Source organism: Aedes albopictus, chromosome 1 (genome assembly GCF_035046485.1).
Source record: "Aedes albopictus strain Foshan chromosome 1, AalbF5, whole genome shotgun sequence".
In the NCBI taxonomy this organism is placed as follows: Eukaryota; Metazoa; Arthropoda; class Insecta; order Diptera; family Culicidae; genus Aedes; species Aedes albopictus.
The window spans coordinates 279464454-279485739 of NC_085136.1; the positions used below are offsets into that span (position 1 = coordinate 279464454).

Here is a 21286-nt window from a genome sequence, read left to right on the forward strand (position 1 = left end):
TAGGAGTCGGACAACAGTATAAGTATGAAAACGTAGCTAACGTAAGTAACTACATCATAAGCCTCTTTGTGTAAATTGCCAAACTTAATAAAATGTATTAATAAGTAACAAAAGTAAGTTGTATATTTATTAAGAGAAATTGTCATTATGAATATCAGCATCATTTCGTAAACGTATTGCTAGGTCTGATAACAAAAACCTATCCTGACACCGTCCATCTCCTTCAAGTCTTCTTTGTGTAGTTCTTTTTCGAATCTTGACAGGTATTCGTTGCAGCCTTTCCAGCTTCCGTAGGTGTCCAACCTTCCCACACTCGAAGCAAATCCTTTGTTCGTTCGACAATACTGACCTAGATCCTGACACTCTCCGGCTTTGCCGTATTCGTTAAAAGCTTCGATTTCAACGACTTCATCGTACCTTACCTTACCGATCAGGCTAAGGCCGGGGTGGCCTCTGCTGTACATAGCCGCCTCCACTCCACTCGGTCCATGGCTGTTTGTCTCCAGTTCCGCACTCTGCGTAGGGTCCGCACATCGTCCTCCACTCCACGACTTCATCGAGTATCCTCCATTCATTCCATCCATCACTGTAACAAAACCGTCGTCATACGAATCTGGCAAGCTCGTCAATATGAAACTTGCTTTCAATTCATCCGCTATTTCACAGCCTATTTTTGCCAACTTGTCGAACATTGCAATCAAAATACTTTTTGACATTTCCGTCCTCTTCCAGTTCCAAACGACTCATAAATTTCAACAGACCCACTCGACCAGCCGATGATTGCTTTACATAATAGTCATGCAGATGTTCCATATCTCGCGTTTAGTATCATACAGGCGTATCTACAATGATCGATTTCTCTTCATCGATTTTCTCTTCGGATTATCCCAGGAAATACGACCAATATTCTGATGATCTCTTGGTGTGTTTCGGTGAAGGAGGACTAGGACTAGCATCCAAAACAACAAAAACAACCGAACATGATTTGCCGGTCAAGTTATTAACCAAAGAGAAAATCGATGAAGAGAAATTTATCATTGTAGATACGCCTGTATGATACTGAGCGCGAGATATGGTTCTTGGGCTGTTGTGGCATTTTTGATGAGTTGCAACTGACTACTTTGGACCAAGTATCCAATAGTGACGGCATCTCATCTCATCTTTATCTATCCACACCACAGTTCTTTCTGATTTAGCCGGATTAAGATCATTGACAACTACACGCCACAGTCCCTCTTGAATGAGAATTTAAGACCAAAAATTGAAAAGGCCCCATCAACATTGCGTAAACAAACACGTTTCTGTCGACTTAGGGCTTTCTGATTTCCTCCCACGCATCTCACCACCGTTAACAGAAAACAAAATGTTGATGCGACCTTTTCAATTTTTGGTCTTGAATTTGTTTGATCCCTTCTTTCCACCAGGTTATGGTTACCGAAATTCAACTAAATAGCTCCAGTTTTCAGCTTCACAGACTTCAACGCGAATTTATGCTGGCCTGCTTACTCAAAATCTGACGTTTAAGTGGAGCGTTAAAGCTCTAACCTCAAAATGTTCTGTTACAGTCAGCAGGACATCATAAAGCCTCGAAGAATTCCATATCCATTTCGCTTTCTTCGATGTCACCGAACCACATTGCCTTCGATCCACTGTTTCTACCGGAAATCTCTTGAAGCGATGGTAGAGTATTTGGGCAGCAAAACGGTGAGTGTATAGAGAGAGCGTCCAACATAGCTCTGGTCCTCTCAAGTCACTACCTCATGCTTCCACGGATTAATTGATGACAAAGGCCGCCAACTAACAGTTGTGTGCTTAGCTGGTAGTCCAAATCATCTTCTTCACTTTTTTATCCAATGTTCTCAGGTGCGCGTACTACGGCATCTTCTCATGTTATATAGTTCATAAGGCGTCTTTATTGCAGGGTAAAAGAAAGACAACCGTAGGTGTCGAGTGCTCAATATAAACTAAACATTTATTTCAAATTCAAAACTACTACGATTGGTCCCTTTGCTTCGTCATACTCCATCACTCCTCCTTAAGCTCGAAGTTGCTGATTGCTGAAGACCAATCTTCTTCCGTAATAGCTGCAGCTTGATTCTAACGGCTTCATGAGAATGTCAGCAAAAATCGCTTCCGTGGGACAGTATACAACGTTCATGATACCGGTACTATTCAGCTCCTTCACGAAATTGTACCGCGTATCGATGTGCTTTGTCCGGCTACCTTCTCCTTCCGATCGCAGCATCGCAATACAACTTTGATTGTCCTCCCGAACCTGAATGGGCTGGTCGACAACCTCTCCTACACCGTTCATCAATTTGAGCAACAAGAGTAACTCCCGACTTGCTTCGGATAAAGCAACATACTCTGCTTCGGTTGACGAGAGTGTCACACACTGTTGCTTCCTGGATTGGTCCGCCGAGCCGGAATACGGATTCCGTGTTGCTTTTCCGGTCCACACGATCGCCGGCCCAGTCGGCGTCTACGTAGGCTTCCAGTGGTCTTTCATCTCCCAGTCTCAGCTTCAAGTCCGCGGGTGTACAAATACCGCAGAGTCCGCTTGGCTTCAGTCCGATCAGCTTCCGTGGGATGGCTCACCTTACGCCCTTCACCTACACCTACCTACAAGGCTTTGGAAATCTTCTTTCCGGGGCATTGGGCTCTCCTCCATTTGCTGCATATTCAGGTATCCGGGGTCCATTGGGATATGCGACGGCTTCGCTTTGTCTTGTCCGAACCTCGCTGCTACTTTCCCGATGTACGCGGTCTGGTCCGGCAGTAACTCACCGTTTTGTGTTCGCTGGATCCGGATTCCCATGTAATTTGATACTGGTCCGAGGCACGTTATCTTGAAGTTCCGTTGCAGATGATTATGAACCTTCCGGCATTCGTCTTCGTCGTGGGTCACAATTAACATGTCCACGTAAAGCAAAACGAATGTCTTCCTTCTGTTGTGGGTTCGCACGAAGAGGCATGGGTCGGATTTGGATGGCACGTAGGTATCCAAGCGCTTGCAGTACCTCGATGATTTTTCCGTTCCACACTCTACCTGTCTGCTTCAGACCGTACAGGCTTTTCCGCAAATGGCAGATCTCACTGTTAGATCCAGTTGCGAAACCTGCAGGCTGCTTCATGAATATCGTCTCGGATAATTCGCTATGCAGGTATGCCGTCTTGATATCCACGTAGTGCACAAAGAGGTTTCGACGGCAGCGATACTCAAAACGGTGCGAATCGTCGTTTGCTTGGCAACTGGGGCGAATACCACGTCATAGTCCGTTCCGTATTTCTGGTTGAACCCTTGAGCAACTAGACGGGCCTTGTACCGGATCACGTTGCCATTGCTTCTTTTTGTAGACCCATTTGCTGCCAATGATCTTATTGTCCGCCGGTAGACGATCGCTCTCCCAAGTGGCATTTTCTCGGTGCGATTCAATTTCCTCGTCCATGGATTGTTTCCACTGCGCGCGTTCGGGACCATTCATGGCCTCCTGGTAGGAACTCGGCTCATGCTGACGGTCCGTCACCAGATTGACCTCATCTCGCAAACGATTTGGCGGCAAACCTTTTTTGGCACGGTTGGAACGTCGTGGTGAGTGCCAAACCCTCGGTCGACACCATTCTCCTCCTGACGCTCGGACGACCTAATCTCTTGCAGAGTTTCATGATGATCATCCGTCAGTCACTTCGCTGAAGCCGTAATCGTCGTAGGTTGCCTCGTAGCAGCTGAAGTCCTCTTCGCTGGAACCGCTGCCCTCGTCATGGTCGTTGACTGTAACAGTGGGGACGTCATCAACTTTGGCAGGTTCAGCGGGTTTGAATGGATAATAAAAGATACTTCTCTCATGAGGTTCGGTTGGGGTTGCCCGGGGAATCCATACATACGCCGGCGATCCAAAAATCTTCAGGTGACTTAAGTTCGGCTTCTTCCCACTCCACATTTCGAACGGGGTCTTCTGCAACAGCTTGGTGAGTAAACGGTTTTGCAGGATAGTTGGCCGTGTTGACAGCCTCGGTCCAATACTTCAACGACAGACGGGAATCCAATATCATTTTTTTTTTTTCCTTCTAAACCATAGGGGGATAATCTGCTCAACAGACACCCTAACAGGAGGTTAGGGTAGTGTAGGTCTGACAGGCCGTCTTCTACAACAAAAGTAAAATCAAGGACTACTCTCTCCTCGGACCCACTAAACCATTCCTATGGTCGCCAAACCCTACGTCTCTCCGGAACCACCAAGAAGGTATTGCTTCAGAGAGGGGCTAGTGCACATCGCACCCACAAGGATAGCCGCGTAGCCTGCAGCAACGAACATCGATGACTCGCTTTGGAGAGTCCATCACGGTAGCATGCTGGCACTTAGCCAGTTTCCCGAGTGGTCCTCGCCACTCCCTTTGTCCTCGGAAGGCGGGCAGAGTCAACCCCGCCCGCGCCCTACTGCTGAGCGGACATCAAGAACTGATGCCCACATGCAACCCGATCTGACCTGCCCGCAAAGGAAGGGTATCACTACCCTTCAGGCCCTATCAGATGCATCCGTAGGTTGCTGACGGCAGGGTCTCGCTCCTGCCCCGACCCTTGCCGGGGACCCCTTTCCAACCGCGGGCTTGGATCCAACCCAGTATACCGACGCCACGACAGCACCGCTACCGGGACTTCCTCTCCGCGGCCACTTAATCGCTGTAAGGGTCGATCTCGACCGCAGGGCACCGGTATGACCTACGAAGCCGACTCCGAACCCCTGGACCACCTCTTGTACTGCATCTGGACTAGCCATTCTCCGAGTCCACGCGCCACCTCCTCTGTAGCTCCCAGACGATGTGGGTAATAGCCGTTGAAACGGCGTTCCAGCCAAACTCATCCCTACACATCCTCTGGACCAGGCTTGGAAAGCGTCAATGTCAACACAAGTCGTCACGTGATTTTTACAGAAGTGCCTCTCTCAATGTCATCGAATTGGGAGACGATGACCAAGAGAGTCTAACAATATTCGCTCATTTTGTGGTCATGACGGAGCGTGACATGGTTGTAAACAAGGCAATAACTAGCACATAGATGAATTTAGTTATTGTTTGAATCCTTTAAATCATAAATATATGTCCTTTCTATCTATTAAATACAACGACTAGCCTCAATTTGCTTGAAACAGGTAAAAATTTTAAATTCAAAAAAATATGGAAATTTTCGTCATGACGCTTGATTATTGCGAAATGACATGACGAAGTGCGCGAATGCTCGTTTTATTTTGTGACGATGAAAAGGCCTACTTGTTCATCGTCATGGGATGGTCACGACCAATAGCAGGACTGCTCTGGACCAAGTTGTCCGGAGTTGTGTTCTCTCCGCATGTGGCAAGCATGCGGTCACGCATTGAGCGAAAACGCGGGCACACGAACAAAACGTGTTCCGCCGTTTCCTCTAAACCATTGCACACTGGGCATTCGGGAGAATCCGCATGCCCGAAACGGTGTAGATATTGTCGGAAGCAACCATGACCTGTAAGGACCTGTGTCAGGTGGAATGTAACTTCCCCATGGCGCCTATTAATCCAACTATCTACCCTCGGTATCAACCTATGGGTCCACCTTCTTTTGGTGGAACTGTCCCACGCGCGCTGCCATTTGACCATAGAGGCCATCCTGACAGTCCTGCGTATGCCTCTTGTGCCGCGCATTTCGAAACACTCCATGTCCTCACTGATAAGAATGCTGATAGGCACCATACTAGTAATGACGCAGAGAGCGTCGTGTGACACGGTACGGTACGCGCTCGCAACCCTCAGGCACATAAGCCTGTAAGTACTTTCCAGCTTCCGTCGGTAGCATTTAGTACTTAGCGCGGTGCCCCACGCCGGGCCGCCATACCTAAGTATGGACGTAGCAACACTAGCCAGAAGCTTGCGCTTACTGGCGTACACCGCAGAGCTATTGGACATCATCCGGGACAGTGCCGCAATAGCTGTGGAGGCTCTTTTACAGGCATAATCGACGTGGCTACCGAAGGTAAGCTTATCGTCGATCATCACGCCCAAGTGTTTGACGGAGCGCTTTGACAGGATAGTACACTCTCCTACACTGATCTCCGTCTGCTGCTCCGACTTCAGGTTGTTAACAACCGTCACCTCTGTCTTGTGGTGAGCCAGCTCCAGTTTCCTGGACCGCATCCACGCCTCCACAACCTTGATCGAGTGGTTGGTAGTCAACTTTACCTCCTCGATCGTTTCACCGTAGACTTCGAGCGTAATGTCGTCGGCAAATCCGACAATCACCACTCCCACTGGATACTCTAACCTCAACACCTCGTCGTACATGACATTCCATAACACCGGACCCAGGATGGAACCTTGCGGGACTCCTGAGGTTATGTGAAAGCACTTCCGACCCACCTCCGTGTCGTAGACTAGTACACGATTCTGAAAGTAACTTCCGAGAATCTTGTACAGGTACTCCGGTATCCCCAGACGCAAGAGCGCATCGGCAATAGCAGACCAGCTGGCGCTATTAAACGCATTCCTTACATCCAGAGTCACTACCGCGCAAAAGCGAATTCCCCTCCTCTTAGGCTCGAGTGCTTTCTCGGCGGTTTTTGTAACCTACAAGATAGCGTCTACGGTGGACCTCCCCTTCCGGAAGCCGTACTGGTTACTCGAAAGACCATTTTCGCCCTCGGTGAACCGCAACATTCTATTGAGGATGATCTTTTCGAGCACCTTCCCCGCCGTGTCAATCAAGCATGTTGGTCTATATGCCGACGGGTCTCCGGGTGGTTTCCCCGCCTTTGGCAATAGTACCAGGCTCTGCCTCTTCCAAGCTTCTGGGAAAACTCCCTCGTCCAGGCATTTCTGCATAGCAGACCTGAACATCTCGGGAGCCTCTGCAATAGCTACTACTAAGGCCAGGTTCGGAACTCCGTTCGGACCTGGGGCCTTACCTACGCTAAGGGACTTAGCTATCCCCGCAAGTTCCACATCGGTGACCCTCTCCTCATCGCCAGCCCCAATCCCCGGCTGTCCTACGAAAGGAGGCCAAGGACTAGGATCATGACGCGGAAAAAGTCCTCCAATGATCCCCTCCAACATCTCTGGAGATTGCTCTGTAGGAGCCATCACCCCTCTCGTCTTGGCCATAACGATCCTGTAAGCGTCACCCCACAGGTTCGTATTGGCACTCTGACAGAGACCCTCGAAGCAGGCCTTTTTGCAGACCCTCGAAGCAGGCCTTTTTGCTTGCTCTTATCTCGGTTTTGAGCGCGGCTTTTGCAGCGGTGAACACCACCCGCCGTTCGTTTCGCTCTTCCTCTGATCGTGCTCGCTGCATCCGCCGCCTAGCCCGTAGGCAGGCGCGGCGCAGGTCCGCAATTGCGTCGGTCCACCAGTAAGCCGGTGGCCTCCCATTTCTAGGGTGGACTCGCCTAGGCATGGTCGCATCACACGCACGTGAGAGCACCGCTACCAGCTCGTCGCCGTCTAAACCGATTAAGTTTCGCTCACGGCGGAGCGCTTCCCTAAATACCTCTTCGTCGAAGTATGATGTCTTCCACCTACGAGGGCTTGGCCTTGGCCTAGCCGCCTCTTCTTCTATCCGCTGTCTGCTGTTGTTGTAGTCGATACTGTAGCGAACCGCCAGGTGGTCGCTGTGAGTGTAGCCATCATCTACTCTCCAGTTCGAACTACTTGGAATCCAATATCATGCAACGCGCCATCTCTACGAGTGAGCGATTCTTTCGCTCCGAAACGCCGTTCTGCAGGGGCGTATACGCAACAGTAAATTGCTGCTTGATTCCTTCCTCTTTGCAGAACCTGTCCAACGTGTTGTTTTGGAACTCGGCGCCTTGGTCCGAGCGGATGATTTTGAGCGTCCTCTCAAATAGCGTTTTGACGTACCTCACATAATCTTTGATGCAGTTAAGGTCAGAAAATAGCGGCAACCTCCAGGCGTTGATGTTCGCTTGGGGCCGCATACGTCCGTGTGGATTAGATCCAGCACCCTGGTCGACCTACGTTTTGTTATTTTCGGAAATGGAAGACATGTCAGCTTACCTTCGAGGCAACATTCGCAAACAGCTCGGCAGCCACAATCTTGAATATTGATGCCGATTGCCAATCGCTTCGTCTCCAGCTCTCGAACGACATCGTTGTCCCGGTGCCCTAAGATGCGATGCCACGTGTGTTGGCAACTTGATGTGTGCTGGCTCTCCCTTGACGCCAAAGCTTCTTGTGCAACAGACAGGTGATACAGCCCACCAGCTGACGTGGCCATACCGATGACCTTCTTATTCTTGAGGATACGGCACTCGTTGACATCAAAAACGATCGGCTCCTTTTACGGCTAACTTCTTCACCGAGATCAGATTTGACTCGAAGTTCGGCACGTACAGCACACCTTGGATTGTTCACCCTTGGTGGAAACGGAGATGGCACGATCCGATTCCCCTGGCTGACACTTTCTGTCCGTCCGCTAGGATAACCTCCTGCTGCAGGCTCTCTTCGATATCCACGAATTGATCCAGGTTTGCACACATGTGGGAAGTTGCTCCAGAGTCGATTACCCAGGCTCCTGCTTGTCGCCCGTTGCCCATCGCCGCAAACGAATATTCTGGATGCGCTTCACTCCGGGTTTCTTGACGAGCTGCTCTCACCCTAGGAGCACTCCGCTTCTCACCTTGCGCATGAGACTTGTTCTAGTTCCCACCAGCTGGACCAAGCAGCTGAACGGACTTCGTGAAAATCGTCCCACTCGTGCTTATCCCCGCTCTCCTTATTACACCCTCTAAAGCAATGTTGAACAGCAAGCACGAAAGACCATCACTTTGCCGTAACCCTCTGCGAGATTCGAAGGGACTCGAGAGTGTCCCTGATACTCGAACTACGCACATCACTCGATCCATCGTCGCCTTGATCAATCCTAACAGTTTATCCGGGAATCCGTATTCGTGGATAATCTGCCATAGCTGGTCTCGGCTCGATCAATTGTATCATACGCCGATTTGAAATCGATGATTAAGTGATGTGTGGGCACGTTGTATTCGCGGCATTTCTGCAACACCTGGCGGATGGCGAACATCTGGTCCGTTGTAGCGCGTTCGCCCATGAATCCAGCCTGATATTGCCCCACGAACTCTCTTGCAATCGGTGATAGGCGGCGGCATAAAATTTGAGAGAGTACCTTGTAGGCAGCGCTCAGTAGTGTGATCGCGCGATAGTTCCCGTAATCCAACTTGTCGCCCTTTTTGTAGATGGGACACACGATACCTTCCATCCACTCCTCCGGTAATACTTCCTCCTCCCAAATCTTGGTAATGACCCAGTGTAGTGCCCTCACCAGTGCTTCTCCACCGTATTTTAGTAACTCGCTTGGTAGATGATTTACTCCAGCGGCTTTGTTGTTTTTCAACCGGCTGACCTCCTATTCAATCTCTTGGAGGTTAGGGGCTGGAAATATTTCGTCCTGCGCACGTACTCCTAGATCTGTTACCGCGCCACCTTCGGTGCTTGCAACGTTGCCATTGAGGTGCTCATCGTAATGCTGCCGCCACCTCTCGACCACCTCACGCTCGCTCGTGAGAATATTCCCGTGATTATCTCGGCACATGTCGGCTTGCGGCACAAAGCCTCTGCGCGAGCGGTTCAGCTTCTCGTAGAACTTTCGTGTGACCTTAGCGCGGTAAAGCTCTTCCATCGCTTCGCGATCTCGTTCTTCCTGCTGGTGCTGGCGCTTCTTCAACCGGAAGACTGAGTTCTGCCTGTTCCGCGCCTGTCTGTAACGTGCCTCATTCGCTCTCGTACGGTGTTGCAACATTCTCGCCCATGCTGCATTCTTCTCGTTTTTTTAACTGTAAACGGCGATACAATAAACGGAAACGTTTACCATGCCGACATATTTATTGGGAATTTTCACAGCTTTTTAGAGAATATCTCACGGAATATGTTCATGGATTTTTTCTGAAAATTCTTCGAATGAGTGTAATCAGTTTCGTACCTTTTAATTCCGCCCTATGTGCTTATCCTTTGACAGATACGCGTATTTCGACTACCACTTGTAATTTTCCTCAGTGTCAGAAATACGCGTATCTGTCAAAGGATAAGCAACATAGGGCGGAATTAAAAGGTACGAAACTGATTACACTCATTCAAAGAGGGTATTCTGCTTAGAGGGTTCGAAAAGTCGGTAAAAGATGAAAATTCTTTTCAAGTAAAGTCAGAAATTCTCTCAAATCAAGATCTATCAGAAGTCACCAAAATGGCAAAAACTGTACAAACTAATTTTCATAGTCGAAGAGAAAGGATCTTCCAAGGATTTTTTTTATGAAAATTATATTGAATAATTGGAAGTAAAGTTTATGAATTTCCCAAAGTATCCTGAAGAAGATCTGTATTAGAATAGTAGAATAGAGCGGAACATTTGACATAATCATTTGGCATAAAGTCGTTTAACATAAAATGACTTGGCATAGACATTTGGCGTAATCGAAATGCACTCTTCTTTTATACCAAGCGTCCATTATGTCAAATAACGCAAAAATAGAGGTAATAAACTATAGAAGAATTTCGCTGGCATCGCTTCTGAACCCTTTCTTTTCCACGACTTTGAACGACTATTTCCATGCCAAGAAAGTGTTTCCAAAAAAAAAATCCTAGAACAAAAGTTATTGCAAATTGACCAATTTTTTTATTGTTTTTTTCAATAGTTCCACTATTAAAACATGTAGTTTTTTAGTCCTTTTCTAGAAAGTATTGCATCATATTCAGCTAATTCCGACTGTCTCTAGTTCGTCGAAAACCGATGGTATTCCTGAGCAACCATGGCACACTGGGCCAGGAACAGAGATTAGCAAGACAAAACCTCTAGCACATTGGGGTTACGTCCTATCAAGTTGGTGTCTTCGGCAAAGTTGTTGGGTTTTATCTGCGCCTCAAATTGCGCTTGGAATTTAGTTCGTAAAACCGCCGCATAGGTGGCGCTGCGGTGCTAACTTTTTTATTTTACATCCTAGAGCTTTGGCGTCTTCGGCAAAGTTGTAGAACAGGCAAAAATATGAAAAGTTGTCGAAGACACCAAAACTGTAGCTCTTAAAATAACAAAGTTACATTGAATTTTATAAACGAACGACTTAAAGTTTCGGTTTTATGTCATTCTCTTGTTTTTCAGCCTACATGTTGCCATGGCAACAGAAAACAACAATCGCAGTAGTCGAACAAGATCGTACATTTGAAATTGTATTTCACTCTTGCAATAATCATGCGTTTTCAGGAATAATATGTTTATTTGTATTACTAGTGGAAATTCCTGTTTAATGTATATGAATGTTATATCGCTAGCTGTCGATGTGCACTTTCCTGATTTTGCCCGAATTAAACGCATTTTTCGTAGGTGAATTCACTTCTAGTATCTTTTATACTTTTGTTTCATGCATTTTAACACCAAATCATAAACAATATCAACAGCAAAACTGAAGAATTTATCAGATAAAAGTTAACAAATTATCCATTCACGGCCTTTGTGGATTTTCAAGATAGCGCACAAAAGGTATATTATTTTAATTCACTAATATATTCATTATATTAAGTTAATATATTTATGATTGAAGTAAGCAGCATTAGCATGCGGAATATTGCGGGATTTTGTTGAACATAAAACTGTCGATGAAGTAGGTGGAATCTTATATGAAAATTAAAATCAATTGCCCCGATGGTGAAATGTTTTAAAATATGCCCATGAAATTTCTCAGCAAACACATTACGCTTGATATAATAATTAAGGTGTAAGTGTCATAAGTATTCTCACGCTCCCAAATTCATACTATTTGAAAACAAGCGATTACGGCACCGTTTGATTCCGTTCTTTTTGTTTTTTTTTTGTGTGCTCACTTCTAACAAAAATACAAAAATAAGAAACAAAACAAACAACGCTTCAAACCCGTGATCTTCGGTACGAATACTCTATTAGTGAAATAAAAAAATCTACCTTTAGCCATTCTGCTATTTTGAAATCGCACAAAAACTGTAAAATTGATAATTCGGAAACTTTTATCTGACAAATCTTTTAGATTTTCTGTTGCAGTTGATATTGTTTCAGATTTGACGTGGAAACGGATAAAACAAAGGTAAAGTTGGGACTCATATAAGACGCTGTCAACCACTTTACGCCAACCACAATATCTCAGCTACCTTATATCCGATTCATTTTATTTTTTTAATTCGTTTGGGCTCATATTAGGTTCCTTTTTAGACTTATCAAATACTGAAAATAAACTTATTTGGATGCACGACAATCTGGAATTTGCGGTGGACGAAAAGTGAGTGGCAGCGTCTTGTAGCAGTCCCGAGTGTTTAAAAAGATTCAAGAAGTGAATTTACTCACCTACATGTGTTTCATTCAGGCAAAATCAGGAAGGTGCAGATTACGCTATATCACTCATATACACTAAAACAGGAATTTCTACTACTAATACCTAGACATATGTATGTATTATTCCTCAAAACGCATGATTGTTGCAAGAGTGAAATACAATTTCAAATGTACGATCTTGTTCGACTACTGCGATTATTGTTTTCTGTTGCCATGGCAACATGTAGGCTGAAAAACAAGAGAATGACATAGAACCACAAAATTTAAGTTGTTCGTTTATAAAATTCAATGTAACTTTGTTATTTTAAGAGCTACAATTTTGGTGTCTTCGACAACTTTTCATATTTTTACCTGTTCTACAACTTTGCCGAAGTCACCAAAGCTCTAGGATGTGAAATAAAAAAGTTAGCACCGCAGCGCCGCCTATGCGGCGGTTTTGCGAAGTATATTCCAAGCGCAATTTGAGGCGCAGATAAAACCCAACAACTTTGCCGAAGACACCAACTTGATAGGACGTAACCCCAATAAGCTAGAGGTTTTGTCTTGCTAATCTCTGTTCCTGGCCCAGTGTGCATGGGAAGTACACGGTTAAACATAATCTTCAACGATGATTCCTATCAGCGAAAATTCTCTCCAGAATCCTTGAGAATTCCAGGATTTCCAGGTCGTATACACCCTGGTGTTTGTTGACTAAAAAGCTGTCAACATTGGCTGTGATAGACGCACTACTTTATTGAAAGCAGAAAAGTTGATAGTTATCATTCTTGGTCTGTTGCACCAAACGAGTTCCATTAAATAATCAGTACTGGATAATTTTCATACACGTATCACAAGCTAATAATTCGATTCTTTTGTTTAGGTAAATGCCATAACTATACGAAAAGCAGACAAATCGTTGAAACATTAACTACTTACATCAACTACTGCAGTACCTTCGGATTGGCCACCCGAAAAACGTGCGGTACCATATCGGCCAGCGTGCGGAACAGCTCCTCGGAGATATCATACGGCAACAGTAGCTGCAGTGTGTTCAACTCCGCTCCACCCCAGCTGGCCGATTCGATCATGAAGCCCTTGGCACATTTGAACACCAGTTCGGCCCTACGGATGCACCAGCTGACGGTCATGTCCTGCAAGATATGCATAAAAATTTGTTAAAAAATACCTCGAAACTGTGCAACGTCGGTTACTCACCTCGGACATATCGTGCCGCAGCAGCGCCGGAATGCTCAGCGTCGTCACATCGTGCCGGCTGGAAATCTTCAGAATGTTCCGCAGCCCCAGGATCACCGGATGGCGCGAATTGATCTCGCTCGGACTCTGAAATTGTATTTCGTCCGAAATCAGATGGAACACCACGTGCGAGTGGGACAGATTGGAGTGGCGCGTGATGTACACATCGCCCGGTTTCAACCGATCCGACCGAGACTCCCCTGGACTGAGGTCTCGGTCTTCCTCCGGACTGTCCCTGGTCAGCTTGCGCAGGTCATCACGAATCTTTTCGATCTGACGATCGACCTGATCGAAGTGGAACTCGGTGGACATGTTGGCGTTTCGGCGAATTTCCGAATCCGGTGAAACGGAGCCCGATGGGGTCAACACCACTATACCGCACAACGAGCTAGAGTAGAGCCCCAGGGCCACATTCGGACCCCCGAAGCTGGTGTCACTATACAGTGGACTCGCCAAATCGGAGATTCTGGTGCTGAGGATTCGGATGTTATGCATGTGTTTTAGCTGGGATCCCAAGTGGATGGTGAAGCTCTCTTCCATCGAGGGACCCTGAGTGGAAATCATCGACCAGCGGTTCCCAATCTGCGTCGGGCTGTCCGACTCGGCCAGGAAGCTGGCGTCGATGTGTGTCGTAATCCAATCACGGTATTCGTATTTCTGGTGCCCCCTGGTTGATTCCAGTTCCGACTCGCACTGCTTTCGGATCATGTTCTGCATATTGTACTGCTTCGCCAAGATATGGTTGATGTTCTCCGAGGTCACCGAAATATCCAACAATTTCATCTTGGACTCGATCTCTTCCTGGTGCAGGCTGTGCATCGTATTAATTTGCTGGGTCATCTGAGCTGTCAAGTTTGTTATAGTTTTGGCATAATCCCGCTCTTTGGCCAATATTTCCGACAGCACTGACGAGTGTACCAGCTGGTGGTAGCTCTGGGCAAAGATTTCATCATTGGATGGCCCCACCCTGTCCGCGTACTCCAGTATCTCATCCTTATAATTTTTCTCCACCTCCAAAGCCAGCGCATCCACATCTACATGTCCGGTTCTCAACCGCTCCAGCAGCACTTCGTCGCGTTCGTCATAAAATTTCTGATTTTCCCTCTCGACAAACTCCCGGAGTGACACCTTCAGCTCCTTGTCCGCTTGCAGAAACTGCATGATCGAATCCATCCGATCCGCTACGATTCGGTGGGCCAACTCGTCCGGGTTGCTCCGGTAGGGTATTTCGACCGGATAAATAAGATGGGCCGGTTTGTCGTCGAAGTTGACGAACTCGTAGCGGAAATCCACTACCTTGCTCGGTTCTAACAGGTCCATTATACTAGCAAACTAGGATCTTCACTTCGCTTTCACCGCAATCACTGAATCCGAAACCACCACGGGAACCTTTTCCTCCCACTCACTTGCAATAGAGTACTGCAAGCACCGGTCTAACCTCACTTTGTTTGACAGTTCAGCGAGCTTGTTTACAAGGTGTTAGAATTTTGAACGACCGGCGAAAAATTTAAATCTCGTTTTCCGTTCCGATATCATTGTGATACGTAAATATCGAGTACATTCAGCTCTACTAGTACAAAACCAATCGTCCAACTCTCATTATTCCGAAGTTCTATCGAAAAGCAATTTTGCCGGATCTTGGCCAGAAACTAAGTCCATGTAAACAAGCTCTGTGAACTGTCAGTGCATAGCTTCGTGACGTCATCTTGCAGTATCCTATTGTTTTTGTTGTTGTCGTTTTGACATTTCTAGCGTAACTTTTGAGAAGGGCCCATCTGCAAAACACATACAGTATACGTTCGATAACTGCAACATGTTTATGTTTCACTAACGAACGAAATTCGATAACTGCAACAAGCAGAAACTTCCGGATTTCTTGACGAGTCACTCGCACCCGTGGATGGCTTTGTGTCTCACGTTGACCTTCCGATGACCTTTGCTCTGGGTTATGCTTCGTCTTCAATGACGGACATTGCTTCGGCTTGTGCCCCGGTTTGAGGCAAAAAGCATTTTCTTCTGTGCCACGTTTGTCTTGAGCACCGAATCCGACGCAGTACACTGAACGGCGGCTTGCGGTGAAAATTATTGTATGTTGCTTTCATAACAAAACGCGCTGCCAACTTCCAGTCGGCATTTCTGAATCATCGAAACGAATCAAGCACCACCTCTGTTGCTGTTTGTGTTAGTGAGATCGAAGAAACGTCAGACTCCTGCCAGCTGATTGGCTGCGACGACTCTGGCGACGGTTTCATCCGCGACGGATTCAAATCGTCGCGTTCGATAAGGGGGGAAACCGTCAATACTATTCTGAGGGTCAATTTAAATGCACAACGCCACTAAATTTGTGCAGACTGAGTTTCGTTTTAATTCAACAGAGTTATGTTTTCAATTTTACCATGGACTCGATTTTCAATTTAAAAAAAGTTTCTGTTGGCAACCGGATTCGAACCAAGAATCTTGACATCACCAGGCTCGCACGCTACCACTCAGCTATCGAACCGGTTGATGTGAGAAGAAACAAAACGCACACAAGAAGCGTTGGTGAGTCGATGATCATGTTTTGCCATGGTAAATTTAAAAACATTTTTGTGCTTGCCATTACTGCAAGGCTCCTTTCAGTGTAGTCGAGCAACATTTTCGCCACTTTGTCGACCACCTTGGACTAGACCAAATCCAATGTCTGCTCTTCGTCTGACCTGCTCTCCAAAGCCGTGGTCAATGTCGAGAACGATTCCGGTAGACTCCGGAGCACCATAGCTACCGGCAGACTCTTGCTCAGCTCCTCGCCAGTCATCGTCAGTCGCTCGAACAGATCTTCCATCTCGAAAATGTGCCGCTCGAAGTCGGAGTAGCGCTTGTCGCAGATTCGCTTGAGAATGGACACTTAGGACGTAGAGTCCCCGTAGCTTCTCGGTCGCCACCGTTCCACGCTGCCCTGGCTGCTTCGCTTGCCGGATTGGCTTAGGCATCCACCGGTTCTGCACCAGTAATGTACTGCCACAAATCTTCCCGGATGAGGAGAAACTTCACCTTGGTCTTCCAAACGCTGTAGTTTCCTTAGTTGAACTTCAGGATTCCGAATCGATCTATCTTATGCCGTTTTTCTTTTTGATCCAGTTCCAACCTGGGTTGGAACTGGATGAGATCACAGTTTCAACCCCAACCCGATTTCGGTTTCGCTTATACTAAAGTTTGTTTGACGTTGTTTGTTTACATATTTTCCGCCAATCCAGTTCCAACCCAGGTTAATAAAGAAAAACGGCATTAATATTTTGAAGAGAAACACGTTTTACAAGAGCACTATAACTGGTGGTTTATTAGGTGGAAACAAACTGAGTTGCTCCCAGGGACCAGAGCGATATTTATACCCCAACGGTTGCCATGCAGTTGTTATTTATTATGTACATAGCAACTGATATTAGCCTTATGTACTATGATGGAATTCAAATGCATCATACGATTGCTATGATTTCCAACACCCCCTCTCAATTGATTCCTTCTATTCCTAACGTATTCCTTAAAGCTACGAACGTTGGAACGGGCAGGGACTTCGTGAGGATGTCGGCTTGCTGCTTCTGAGTCGGAACGTATACCAACTTCACCTTACCGTCGGCAACAACATTTCGGATGAAATGGTACTTCACGTCAATGTGTTTGACTCGCCTCGTTTCCTCTCGTTCAGCCATCGCAATCGCTCCTTGGTTGTCCTCATATATTGGTACTGGATACGGCAGGGCATCCGGCTGAAGATCGGCCATCAACCCGGCCAACCATATCGTCTCACTTACGCAGGAACTCATGGCAACGTACTCGGCTTCGGTAGAAGACATTGCCACAGTAGACTGCTTCTTCGATGACCAGGCAACTGTGTTTCCGTGAACCTTCAGCAGAAAGCCAGAGACGCACTTGCGATCGGATTCATCGCTTGCGTAGTCTGCATCGGCGTAGGCAGCGACCATCGGTTCTCTTGGATTTCTTCGGTAGACTAACTCCATGTTTTTCGTTGCTTGCAGATACCGTAGGACTCGCTTGGCATGCTTCCAGTGTTCTTCACCAGCAGCATCTTGAAACCTCGCCAAGTAGCCAACGATGAAACAAAGGTCCGGTCGAGAGCCCATCATGATGTACATGAGACTACCGACCAGCTCGCGGTAGGGATACGGACATCTTCCATCTCCTCGCTTCAGCTGCAGTTTGGGTTCTGCTGGAGTCTTGGCAGGATTGCAGTTTTCCAAGCCAAAACGAGCAATAATCTTGTCGATATGCCCCGACTGGGACAGCTTCGTCACTCCTCGATCCAGATCCCTAGTGATCTTAATGCCCAGGAAGTGGTGCAGCTCTTTCATGTCCGTCATTTCAAACTTCCGCGTCAGCACATTCTTCACTCGCTCGATTTCGACTTCGTTCCTGGCAGCAATCAGAAGGTCATCCACGTATACTACGATGTACACCGTGTTGTCGCCAGTAATTCGAACATACAGGCAATAGTCGTACTTCGATCGCGTAAATCCCAACGTTGTCAGGAACTCGTTCAGATGGCTGTTCCAGCACCTCGGCAACTGCTTCAGACCATAAAGCGCTCGATGTAGTAGGCACACTTCTCCAGGACGTAGGGTTACCCCCTCTGGACGCTGCATGTACACCTTCTCGTTGAGCTTCCCATTCAGAAAAGCGGTCTTGACATCAAGCTGGTGAATCTTCAATCCGTTCGTCGTTGCAAGTGCCAGGAGAGTTCGGATGGTAGCCAGCCGCGCCACCGGCGCAAACGTCTCCTCGTAGTCGATGTGCTTCTTCTGTGCGTAGCCCTTAGCTACCAGCCGCGCCTTGTAGCGCGTAGGACGTCCATCAGCATCGGTCTTCACGTTGAACACCCACTTGCACGGTACGGGCTGTACCTCGGCGGGACATCGAACCACGGTCCATGTGCGGTTTTTCTGCAACGCTGCCAGCTCTTCATCGATCGCTTGCCTCCATTCAGGCTCGTGTGGATGACCATCGACATCGGAATAACGTTCGGGAACCTGTATGGAATTCACACCAGTAGAAAGCGCTCTATACGGAATAAAATCAGAAAACCAACCTGGTCTCCTGCACTCCCGACCACTGGACCTCGGAACATCATCACGTGGTGCGTTCCTTTCTGATTGTGGCGGGAGTGCGGTTGCGCCTTCCTCGTTGTCGTCCTCCTCTCCAGCAGTGGAATAACCACCGGTGACATGGTCATCGTCCTGAGCATTGTCGTCTTGTCCAGCATCTTCATTTTCCCCCTCTTGCTCAGGGACCGGTGATACTTCCTCCGGAATAACCAGTCGACGATCGATGTCTTCACTTGGTGACTTGAATGGAAATGCTGCCTCATTGCAGCGGACATCACGGGCCACGAACATTTTCCGGGAATCTTGATCCCAGAGGCGATATCCAGCCGGTGCGTACCCGACAAATACACACTTCCGTCCGGTTGGGTCCAGCTTACCTCTCTTCTGTTTCGGTATCCAGGAAAACGCTTGGCATCCGAACACTCTCAGCTTGGTGACATCCGGCTTCTCTCCGTGCCATCGTTCCGCAGGCGTTTGGTTTCCCTTGATTGCTTCAGTCGGACTTCTGTTGGCAACGTAGACAGCATTCAGGACCGCTTCTCCCCAAAGGTACTTCGGTGCACCCGACTCCGTCAGCATTGCTCGCATTTTCTCCACTATGGTGCGGTTAAAGCGTTCCGCCACACCATTATGCTGCGGGGTGTACCCGACCGTTGACTCCACTTGGATTCCTTTTTCCTCGTAGTAGGCCAGTTGCTGATTTGAAAAATACTCACGTCCAAGATCACACCGCAAGCTTGCTATTTTTGTCCCGAATTTAGCCGTCGCCATCGCCTCGTAGACCTTGAAATAATCGAACACCTGATCCTTCCTTTTCAACAGGTAAACGACTCCGAAGTGCGTGTAATCGTCTACAAACGATAGGAAATAGCGGTAACCATCCGCCGTCGTCGGTGTGATTTGTCCACACACGTCCGTGTGCACACGCTCCAATGGCCTTCGAGTCTGCGGTCTCGTTCCGTTGAATGGCAGCCTCACCATGTTGCTTTCTGCGCATGTGTCACAAAACTTTGCGTCACCATGGATACCATCCAGTCCTGTCACCATCTTGGCATTCTTCAATTTGAGCACATTCTTGAAGCTGAGATGCGCATACCGCTTGTGTCACAGCCCCAGGTCCGGAGTGCTATCCGCCGCCAACGCCGTTCCATTCGGTAGCCGGTTCATCCGCAGGTAAAAAAGATTACCTTTCGCTCTCGCCACACCGATAGTATCGTCGTCCTTCGTCAGAACGGCACAATCCGGCTTGAATTCCACGTGCACACCCGCTTTCAGTAGCCGCGCCAACGACAGCAGGTTATACTTCAGCTGCTTGACAAGCAACACGTGGCTGAATGACAACGTGTATCGGTGCTCTCCAACGAGTGACTTGCCTTTCACGGTTCCTTCCTTGGATGCTACCAGAACCTCACCATCCTTCGCGCTGTCGATGTGAAGTGGTTCCCGTAGCACATGGATCTCCTGGAAATATGCTTCGTCGCTGACCATGTGGCAACTTGCACCCGAGTCCAGCACCCACTCGATTTCGTCCTGCTCGAGCGACACCGTCGCTCCGGAAACAAGGGCCACCTCCTTGTCGATCGGGAGTCTCGATACCTGCGCCCGATCCGGATGATTTTTCACCTTGGGACAGGCAAACTTCTTATGCCCCACTTCGCCGCAATGGTAGCATTTTCCTGGGAATTTCGTTGCCTTCCCACGCCGATTTCCGGATTTGGCCGCCAACACCACTCCATTCGAACCGCTCGCTGCACTCGTACCGGGATCTCGTCCAGAACGCTTTTGCTCCTCCGCTAGAAGGCGTGCTTTGACGGTCCCGAGGTTTAACTGTTGATCGTCCAAATTTTCCATCGCCATGGTAACCACATCGTAACTAGGTGGCAACGAAATAAACAACTGGTTCACCATGTCGAGCTCCGTCACCGTGGCACCGGCATCCCTCAGCTGTCGTCCCAGCTCATCGAACCGACGGAAATGGTCCGCCAGTGGGGTTCCTTCCTCCATTCGCAGCAACGCCATCGACCGCCGGATGTACGTCTGGGCAGCAAAACCTTTTTTCGCGAAGGTATTTGCCAACGACGTCCACATCGCTTTCGCGGTTTGCTTGTCGCGAATATACTCCAGGTGGCTGTCCGCAATGTACGCCACCAGCAGCGCTTTCGCCTTCTCGTCCTTCTCCAGAAACGCCACCTTCGCTGCGCCTTCCTCCGGGGGGTCGTTCGTGATGGCTTCCTTCACTCCGTGCGCCGAAAGCTGAGTCTCCACTCGAAACTTCCACGTGTCGTAGCCTTCGCCGGCAAACTGCACGATTCCTGCCTTCTTCGCACTGGACATCCTGGTTTCTGGAACGGGCTTGAGATTTTTCACTTTTTGCTCTTAGGTTGGCGTGACTGGGCCAATAACCTGAAGAGAAACACGTTTTACAAGAGCACTATAACTGGTGGTTTATTAGGTGGAAAGAAACTGAGTTGCTCCCAGGGACCAGAGCGATATTTATACCCCAACGGTTGCCATGCAGTTGTTATTTATTATGTACATAGCAACCGACATAAGCCTTATGTACTATGATGGAATTCAAATGCATCATACGATTGCTATGATTTCCAACA

General features: G+C 47.8%; 1 protein-coding gene across 1 annotated transcript; it reads right to left on the reverse strand.

The window, feature by feature from the left end:
* Positions 1-13096: 13096 nt before the first annotated feature.
* On the reverse strand, positions 13097-15308 carry LOC109397118 (protein C12orf4 homolog). Its single transcript, XM_019669457.3, has 2 exons — positions 13543-15308; positions 13097-13478 (listed from the first exon to the last, which is right to left on the reverse strand). The coding sequence occupies exons 1-2, from the start codon at positions 14899-14901 to the stop codon at positions 13269-13271; spliced, it is 1569 nt and encodes a 522-aa protein (XP_019525002.2). The 5' UTR covers positions 14902-15308; the 3' UTR covers positions 13097-13268.
* Positions 15309-21286: the final 5978 nt, after the last annotated feature.

Excerpts from the sequence above, each read along its gene's own strand:
- LOC109397118 (XM_019669457.3), bottom strand. The coding sequence starts at position 14,901 with ATGGACCTGTTAGAACCGAGCAAGGTAGTGGATTTCCGCTACGAGTTC. Across the intron at positions 13,479-13,542 it reads TGCGGCACGATATGTCCGAG|GACATGACCGTCAGCTGGTG; the intron begins GTGAGTAACCGA and ends CATATCTTGCAG.